Source organism: Pogona vitticeps, chromosome 15 (genome assembly GCF_051106095.1).
Source record: "Pogona vitticeps strain Pit_001003342236 chromosome 15, PviZW2.1, whole genome shotgun sequence".
Classification (NCBI taxonomy): domain Eukaryota; kingdom Metazoa; phylum Chordata; class Lepidosauria; order Squamata; family Agamidae; genus Pogona; species Pogona vitticeps.
Genome location: NC_135797.1, coordinates 6,576,278 through 6,585,613, shown reverse-complemented (window position 1 = coordinate 6,585,613; position 9,336 = coordinate 6,576,278). Strand labels below are relative to the sequence as shown.

Genomic DNA, 9,336 nt, shown 5'->3' with positions numbered 1-9,336 from the left:
GCTCAACAGTTCTAAGAGGATGATGGCTAAGTTGCTTCATTCTTTTCCTGCATTCTCCATGTTCTATTTCTGTTTTCAGACGGGCACCCTCATATTGCAACACTCAGAGACTTAAACCACTGAGCTCTCCAGCCAGCTCTACCACCATCTTGTACGTTTTCCCCCCCCATTAAAATGGTCCTTAAAGTCTCTAAAAATCTCATTTTTTATCCAGTGCAGAAGGCATATATACACTTGTTGTTATGGGCCATAGACTTACAGTGATCCTAACAGGGCTATTTAAAGAGTGGTTTTACCAGTTCCACACACCCCATGAGTTTTAATGGCTGAGTGGGGATTCGAACCCAGGTCTCTGGAGTCTCAGTCATTAATTTACCCACTGCCCCACACAGGATATCACATATATGTACCTATACACCACCCCCAAATAAGGGAACCACGATATGATAAGCAGCAGAGGCAAACCAAGTATCTTATCCATATTAAAAATCCTCTTATGGCATTTCTTAAAATTGAAAAAAACAATGTTGAGATGAAGTATAATGAAGTCTCAGGAACTCCCTGCTAGTGGAGATTGGGCCATAGCTTAGCAACCTTTTATTTTTGGGCTATAACCCCTATTCTCTCCAGTCAGCATGCGCTTGAACTGACAGGGCACGCTTTTCTCCCTGCTTCTCAAAGGCCTTCAAACATCTGATCTGGCTAAGGGTTGAAAAGCAAGCGGTTGCTTCTGCTTATGGACATGTTTTAAATGTTCATCGGTTCTTCTGCTTTGCCTTTGCAAAAAAATGTGGATTATGGTTAATACTCTTAACAGAGAACGCTAGCTCCGATAACTTCACCTTCAGAAATATTTGTTTCTAAGATTTCACTTTTAATGTTTTTAGACCGTGGATGATTGAATCAGTGGATAAGGAGTCCCGCGGATAAGGAGTCCTACTATATTTGCAAACCACCCTGTTCCGCAGTTTTTTTGCATTCTGCGTTCAATGAAGATGGTAGCTGCTTCTGAAAGTGTGCATTGCATTTAAAGCCACCCAGCCTTTCTGAAAGGCAGCAGCCGCTATCCCAGGGGTGGGCAATGAATTTCTATGGGGGGGGGGCGACATGAAAAACCTGAACTGTGTTCCGGGGGGACAAACCAACTTTACTTAAAAATAAAAGATAAGCAACTGATCCACTTTAGACAAAAAGCTATAAATGGTTTTGCAGTGAGAGAATACATTAGGAATTACTGTTGGTCAGCCAGGTGGGGTACAAATTCCTGCAATAAATCAACCCTAAAGAGTTTTTCCTGTCATTCCAGGGGTTGTAACACAACACCTTGGTGTCAGGTGGGCGGATCCTAACAGGCTCCACCCATAAGGGAGGGACGGAATTGGATCCACCAATGGAGTATGAGGCTGATGCTACCTGTATTGCTCTTGCTGGTTCTGATTGGCAGGTTAATTCATATAAATAATCAGGACATTATCCTAAGTTTCTCTGCAGGGTTAATTGAAGCAGTAAAGTATCTAAGGTAATTTTTTGGCAGGTGGTTTGTGCTTCGTGGAATTTCTGCCCCAGACGTTGCTTGTCCCTTTTATCTCTTGTTCATCGTCCCTCCTGTTAGACGAGGCAGATGTTTCTGGGAATTAAGTCCACAGTTTGTGTTTGATAATGAGAGAAGAAATTGTTGGTTAGGAGGAGAGAAGGGTTTCTGTGGCGCTAAGGCCTTGTTTGCTTTTGCTTTTCTAAGTCAAAAAACTTACCATCATTTTTTTGGGAAGTTTTCTATTAAACACCTGTAAATCCAGCTCTAGGATTTTTAAAAAAGGAGAAGCAGATGTTTCTGTGATCAATTAATTCCTTAAAATGTGTGTTGTCTCTTCCATTGACAGCAGGTGGCGCCATCTCCTAGATCATGGGGTGATCTGGTTAGTTAGCACGCAACCTGGTATTAATTGTTAATCATTATATTATATTATATTATATTATATTATATTATATTATATTATATTATATTATATTATATTATATACTGATGGAACACAAGGCAATCTTGTACAGTGGACCCTTGACTTACAGACGGCTTGACTTACAGACTTTTTGAGTTACAGACTTCTCTGGCTGCAAAATTTAGGTTGGACTTGCAGCCTGAGAATTGACTTACAGACCAGAAAAAACCAAAATGGAACAAAAATGGCCTGTTACGGGATTAATCGGTTTTCAATGCACTGTAGGTCAATGGAGACTTGACCTACAGACTTTTTGACTTGAGAACTGCCTTCCAATACGGATTAAGTTCTCAAGTCAAGACCCCACTGTACAGTACTCAAGCAGTCTTTCGGTTAGCACCTATTTCAGGATTCAGACCTACTTTGCATTAATATAATATTGTTTTCAAGGAAATGCCCTAAGGATTGATTCCCAAGGAGGCAGGCATGTTAGCGTGTTGTAGCAAAAGCAACATAGATTCTTGTGGAGTCTTTAAGCCTGCTAAGTTTGATTTGACATGTTCAGTAAGGAAGGCACAGGTTTATAGGTTCGCCGCCTAGAGTGGTCAATATGACCAGATAGGCGGGGTATAAATGGAATAAATAAATAAATTAGGCAGGCTGCTTCTGCAGGGGTGGGGCCAGAATAAAGCATGATACAGAAAAAGGACAGTTTGTATTATTGATGGTGGTCAAAAATGTGCAAAGGGCGGATTAGTAGAAACATCCCTAAAGTCAGCTGTACAAGTTAATGACCTTCTAAGGGGTTAAAGCAATGGTTTCTGATTTCAAAAGTGTATTTTAACTGAAGCCAATTCTGACCTGCTTTGCAGTAGGATAAATAATACAGACAAACCCACATGGATGAGCCGTTTAATGTATGTAATACGATTTTTTTAAAAAAATAAAAATCTCCGAGTGCTGTTCAGGTTGAGAGAAAGTTCAACCTCTTGATGTATTCTTGTTCAGCTGTTTTCAGAAAAAGAAATAAGAAGTCACTTCCGGCTTCAGCTGAAATCCTGTGTTGGAAGCAGAATGCACTTCTTTTAACACCTCCAGGGGTAATTGACTTGTGTTAACTGAGCATACAAATGCCAGGGTGTTTATGCTACCCTACTCTTTGGAGGTTTATAGCCACTTTTAATAATACAGTACAGCTATTATCCTCTGCCTTCCATCTCATTCTTTGTTCTCTCCTCCTAACCAGAGGCCTGTAAAGCTGTATTTTCTCTGTCTGAAGGAGCGAGCTGCTATATATCTGCGGGAAAAAGCTCACGCCACGTCCGCCCTGCCAGTCTTATAAGCACCACAGGACAATGGGTGGCTATTTTTAGGAGCACAATTCTGTCACTTGGTTGCAGTAAAAAATACAGAGGCTCTTGTGACATCTCTGAAGACGTAACACCTTCCATTTGACAAGAGCTTTTGTGGAAGTAGCCTGCTTCTGCAGATGTTGGGGGGGGGGGTGTCTTTCCTAATTAGCAGACAAGGATGCCCCTGATGCCGTCATGTGTAGACAAAATAGAACTTAACACGGTGGTTTGCGGCCTTTGGCCTCTCAAATGCTGTGGGCTTCAGTTCACAGAATTCTGACCGTTGACCACGGTAAGCCGCCCAGAGACCTCTGGGTAGTGTGGGCGGCATATAAATAAATAAATAAATAAATAAATAAATAAATAAATAAATAAATAAATAAATAAATAAATAAAAGCGAGAGATTCTGAGAGCCGGTGGCCTGGACATCAGGAGCATCAAAAGTCTCTGGACTTACGCCTTGGCAGATGACCTCTGTCTGTCTCTAATTAATCCCAATTTAATTAGCCAGTTCTGTGCAATAAGTTTTTTTTTTTAGCACGGTGGTGGTGGGGTCCGTTGCAAGAAAAATATCTCATTGCATCTTACACATTGTCACTGTTTTCAGGGCCTGAACATCTTTCAACTATGATGACTTAGTCTGCTGTCCTAAACGCTTATGGTAAATAGGACCGGCCGGCGTTTTAAAAAGGGAAAAAGCGTGCCACTTCTATACCTCCCTATAGCTCTTCAAGCACTCTCTGTGCGGTTTACAATGCAATTATGCAGGTTACACATTGCTCCCCCCCCCGGCAAGCTTGATACCCAATTTACCAATCTTGGAAGATTGAATCAACCCTGGGCGGATTACCTCGGATTGAACCCAGGTTGCGAGCAGAGTTTCGGCTGCAGTACTGCCATTTAACCGCTGCACCAGGAAGCTCTTAATTGTTATGGGGAAAAGGCATTAATTACAGAGGTATCCCTTTCATGGCTTCTGAATACTTCTGGGAAATTTCTGTTTTGAAAATCTCTCTTTCCTAGAGACGGAGTGGCTGGTCGTGAGACCAAGATGGCAAGTCATCGTCCTGTTGATGGTCCGTCTGTACCTGAGCAGCCGACAGCTGCCACAAGCGGCGTATCGCAGGTAAGTTCTTGTTTCTTGTGCTGGACATTATCTTGTGGTGATGAGTTCCCCAGAGTCCGAATATTACTCGGGGTTAGTTGAGATGTGTAACTTGTGGTTTTTTTAGTTACTTTTTTTGGTAGCTGGAGAAGAGATGCCCAGGTGTCTGGGAAGCCCAGTCTCACCCCGCCAAACTGACCCGTCCACCTAGGGGTCACCATGTGGTGTCTGCGGCCAGCGTCCTGCTTGTCAGACCAATCTCGGACACATCCCGGCTAGCTCTCTGCCTCCCTGGACCGTTAGCACTCCAGCCAGGGAGCAAGATGACAGCTCTCCCCACTCAGCTGCTGAACGACCAACATCACAGGGAGGTGGAGATGTGCTAGCCAGGCCGTGTCGAAAATTGGCGCGATATGCAGGAGCCATAAGTGGGCGATGCAGTTTGGGGAGGAGAGACTGGGCTTCCCAGCCCCCTGGATCCAGGATATACATCTACGAATATGAATATCCCATCTCCAAGGGGAAGCAAGAGACAAAATTATAAATAAATTGCTTATCATTAAGTCATTCAATTTATACCCCATATTCCTTCTATTAAGGTAATGGCCCATGGCTCTTCCCCACTCCCCACTTTATTCTTGCAACAACCCTACAAGGTAGGCTGGCACTGATGGGTGAAGCAAGCAGTGGGGGGGGACACACGACTCCAAAATGTTGCAGTGAAAGTTGTTTATTGGCTGTGTTGTGCAATTGGTCCAAAGTTGGCCACTGAGTTCCCTGAGCAGGGGAACTGAAGCCAGGCCTCCAAAATCCTCGGCTGGTAATCATCAGTGCCCTCTCTTCTTCTGCAGGAAGACATGCCGGGTGCCAGCACCAGCCTCCTGGATGCTGAGGCTCCCAGCATGATTCGGACCCCCCTGCGGAGTCAGCAAGAGAAGGGGTCCATAGAAGAGAGACTCAAGGTGTTCTGCTACCTGCCCAAGAGGCGGGAACCTCTAGGCTGTTACCTGTCCAGGTCTATCCCTTCCAAAGTCGACAGCTTCCGTAAGAAGATGCCCACGGAGACGAGCCAGGACTGACCCTTTTCCCGCTGCCCGGATGGATGGTGTATGTATGGGTGTTTCTTCCCATTTATCTTCTTGGTAACTCTGCTTTTCTACCTAAAGAGAGACACTTAAGGAGGCGAATAATAAAACGTATGCTAAAATGGGGAGTAGTTATCAGTTACATTTCTGGCCCTTCTTTCTGCAGGTGACGTTAAGGCCATGTAGCTCACTTTTCTCCTTTTATCAGCACAACAACCTTGCAGGGGAGGCCAGGTTGAAAGGGCATGCGAATAGCCCAAAAGCAGCCATTGAGTTTCGTGGGCACCTAGATTTCCTAAGTCCTTTCCCAACACTTTCACCATGACATCCTCTGGCCTCTTAAAAACAAAATTTAAATGATTGAAGATGTAGAACTAACAAGAGTCAACAACTGTAAAAAGCCCAACATGCTACAAAACAATGGGTGTTCGCCAAACTGGTGAAATCTTCCTCCCCAGTGACAAATTTATTCCTGCTCCAGACAAGTCTTTTGAGTTTTCTCAATTAAATAAATAAATACCCCCCTCAAAAAAAAACACGATGCCTGTGAAGAAATTACTATATTGATCTTTATCTTGAAAGGTCAGTTTATTTCACTGCCCTTTTCAAGAAGTGTCTCCTTGCCATAAATTATTATGTTGAGTAGCAATTTTGCTCGGCTACTACAGAGGCAAGTGGTTTCTGTCCCCCCCCCCCGCCTTCAATTTCTCAAAAGGCATTGATGCAAGCTGAAAAAGAGTATATGATTTTAATAGCAGTGCTGCCATGCTCCTACGTTGTTATGTCCTGTCACGTTGCCTCCCGACCGACCCTATGAATGAGCGATTTCCAAATTACACGAGTCTAGTTTTTTTTCCTTCTCCTCTTTTCGCCTGGCTGTTGCTTCAACATATTGTAAACAACTAATTTATATACCAAGTGGCGTGAAGATGGGGAAAAGATTTAAACTTGACAGGCTGAATAAATGGTTGCTAATTATGGGTAACTCTGTACTGAGTCTTGTTTGAACCCCTGCTTTATATATATATGCTGAGGTTTGCGTTCGTTGTGAATAAGCAAATTAGGGAGTGCTAATGTTGGTGCCAATCTGTTGCAAAACCAATCAACACTGATCTAAAGGCTGTTAAAATCATTTTTTTTCGGGAGCAAACCAGGGCTTAATGGTTCATTGAGCAACAGTGTAGATGTTCCCAGGATTGGATGTTGTGGGTCATAGGATGGGAAAGATGGAAAGCTTGTGATGAATTGCAATCGGTTTTATCTTTTGGGATTTCTTTCTCTCTCTCTCTTTTTTTTCTTTTTTCTTAACAATTAAGTAACATCAGTAAATCAAGGGGGCAAGCCGCATACTCAGAAGGTTTGGGAAGAGCAGTCGAGCTGGAACTAAAACAATGTGCCACATGTCGGAGAAAGATGATCTATCAAGTTTAAAACGTTCAGGAAATTATAAAAATATTTTATTATTTCATTCAATTAATTATTATCTCATCGCTTAAGTTCAGTGGTGTAGGTTTCTGGCTGCGGAGCCAGAATTTGGGACTTCGATTCCCTTCTTTACCTCCAGGGAGAAGAGCCAGCCTGGGTGGCCTTGGGCAAGCTGCGCAGTCCCAGGGCACCCACAAATTAAGGGAAGGGGAAACCCATTCCTGAGTACTCTCTACCTGGAAAAACCATAAGTCAGAACTGACTTGACGGCATATGACTATTATATATTATTAAAATGATTAGAAATAGCGAGCCATGATTTCAAGTAAAAAGAATCATTTGTTGCTGTCATTTTGTGCTTTCATGTTACCTCTGACTTATGGTAACCCTATGAATCAATGACCTCCTCTTCTCAACAGCCCTGCTGAGTTCTTGCAAACTCAAGACTGTGGTTTCCTTTAGGGAGTCAGTCCACCTCATATTTGATCCTCCTCTTTTCCTGCTGCCTTCGAGACCCATTTATTGTTGTCATTTACACTTAAAATTCCTGCATAAGTTTAACTGATTTAAATGAGCCTGATCTACTTGCGACTTTCTTTCAGTCAATCATTTGCTACTAAAGTAGGCACATTTCAGCCAATTAAACTTATGGAAGAGCTGGCTCAGTGGTTAAAACGCTGTACTGCAGCTAAAACTGTGCTCACGACCTGGGGTTCAAATCCCAGGTAGCCGGCTCAAGGTTGACTCAGCCTTCTATCCTTCCGAGGTCGGTAAAATGAGTACCCAGCTCGCTGGGGGGGCAATGTGTAGCCTGCATAATTAAATTGTAAACCTCCCAGAGAGTGCTTGAAGCACTATGGGGCGGTATATAAGCAGCACGCTTTGCTTTTTTGCTTTATCAAATCCCCTGTTATTCCATTGATTCAGTGGGCCCACTCTAGTTGAGACTAGCTATGCTAACCGAAACCACTGTGTTCTAAAGTGGGATCAGGGGAAAATGTAACTTGAGATTCCTGGGTGATCTGTACTGTGTCAGAATGAAACCCACCCACTGCGACCACATCAGAGGTGCCAGTTTAGCAGCATCCCATTGTCTTGACATTTCAGAGCCAACGTCTGAGACCTCGGAAATAAACCCCAAAGTAGAGTCTGAAAGTGATCTCCACTTGTGTATGTTATTTGCCAACATGTCAGAACTGATGCAGAGTGACCCTAATAGGGTTTTCAAGATAAAGGAGGTATTTAAGGAGTGGTTTTACCAGTTCCTGCCAACCTAGCAGTCCGAAAGCATGCAAATGCAAATAGATAAATAGGGACCACCCTCGGTGGGAAGGTAGCAGCATTCCGTGACCACAGAAACTGTCTTCGAACAAATGCTGGCTCTATGGCTTGGAAACGGGGATGAGCACCTTGCCCTAGAGTCGGACACGACTGGACTAAATGTCAAGGGGAATCCCCCATAGGTTCCCATGGCTTTGAACCCAGGTCTCCTTGATTCTTAGTCCATGCACTATACCATGCTGGGTCAAAGATAGTCAAGATTAGAATAAGATGGTGAAGGATTGGCCCTAATTAATACAGGTTGTCTTCCAAAAATCTGGAACTTGTTTGTATCTGAGTGTCAACATGCACAGACACACTGTTCTGTCTTTTTATTCCTTAAGGTGAAGTGGCCTGGGGGGGAAGTTTCTCCATTCATGGAGCAAGGCTCCTCCGTTTTGCTGGTGGATCCAGGGACCGCTGCTTGCAACTCCTGCCACTGCTGTGTTGTGAGCAAAGGATGATGACCAGGTTGCGGTTGTGTGCTCTGTGTCTCTATCCATCCTCAGGATCTGCTCTTCTTAAAAAGAAATCAAGACTAATCCTAAAGGGACATGTGTTCACGTCAGAGAAAGGTGTTAAGGCGATACGGCTTCTGCTATATGAAACTCCTCTTTGTCTCAAGCGTCAGTGTTTATTTTTGTAATAAAGGATGTTAAACCTCTATAGCGAGTACATTTAACTTCTCTCTGTTGTTTCTGATAAGAAAAATTAACTGCTCTATCTTTGTGCTGTATTTGATTAGGTTTTTATGCCATCTTCAGGGACAATCATCAGCATGATAACTTGAGCAAATTACTCTCTTCTTTCTCATTTTTGAAAAAGAAACACCCCCCTAAAATGCTTATTTAAAAAAAAATTCAGAATTCTGCAAGCTACCATTGCACGAGCACTTTTTTTGTAAGTGCAAAAGAAATTAACACCACTTAGATTAAAGAAATGTGCTGATCTTTATTAGTCAACAATTATTAGTAACTTGGTTTTTGGCTGAGTGATGGCAGGAAAGAATTCATTCTGAGTAACTTTTCATTTGTAATGTGTTCCTTTGAAGCTGTGGGGCTCGACTTAGAACTGGACAGAGCGAGGCAACTATTTTTGGTATCAATACTGA

At 43.0% G+C, this 9,336-nt stretch overlaps 1 protein-coding gene across 2 annotated transcripts; it reads left to right on the top strand.

Annotated features, from left to right (window-relative positions):
• The first annotated feature begins 248 nt into the window (after positions 1–248).
• LOC144584835 (uncharacterized) lies at positions 249–8,889 on the top strand. 2 transcript variants are annotated; one of them, XM_078381957.1, is made up of 5 exons: positions 249–1,519; positions 4,314–4,416; positions 4,995–5,051; positions 5,247–5,502; positions 8,570–8,889. In XM_078381957.1, the coding sequence occupies exons 1-4, from the start codon at positions 1,398–1,400 to the stop codon at positions 5,472–5,474; spliced, it is 510 nt and encodes a 169-aa protein (XP_078238083.1). In that variant the 5' UTR covers positions 249–1,397; the 3' UTR covers positions 5,475–5,502; positions 8,570–8,889. The 2 variants fall into 2 exon arrangements, with proteins under 2 accessions (XP_078238083.1, XP_078238084.1); XM_078381958.1 differs by lacking the exon at positions 4,995–5,051.
• Positions 8,890–9,336: the final 447 nt, after the last annotated feature.

Coding starts and splice junctions, on each gene's coding strand:
- LOC144584835 (XM_078381957.1), top strand. CDS start 1,398: ATGAGGCTGATGCTACCTGTATTGCTCTTGCTGGTTCTGATTGGCAGG. Junction 4,417..4,994: donor CCACAAGCGGCGTATCGCAG/GTAAGTTCTTGT, acceptor CCTTCTATTAAG/GTAATGGCCCATGGCTCTTC. Junction 5,052..5,246: donor TCTTGCAACAACCCTACAAG/GTAGGCTGGCAC, acceptor CTTCTTCTGCAG/GAAGACATGCCGGGTGCCAG.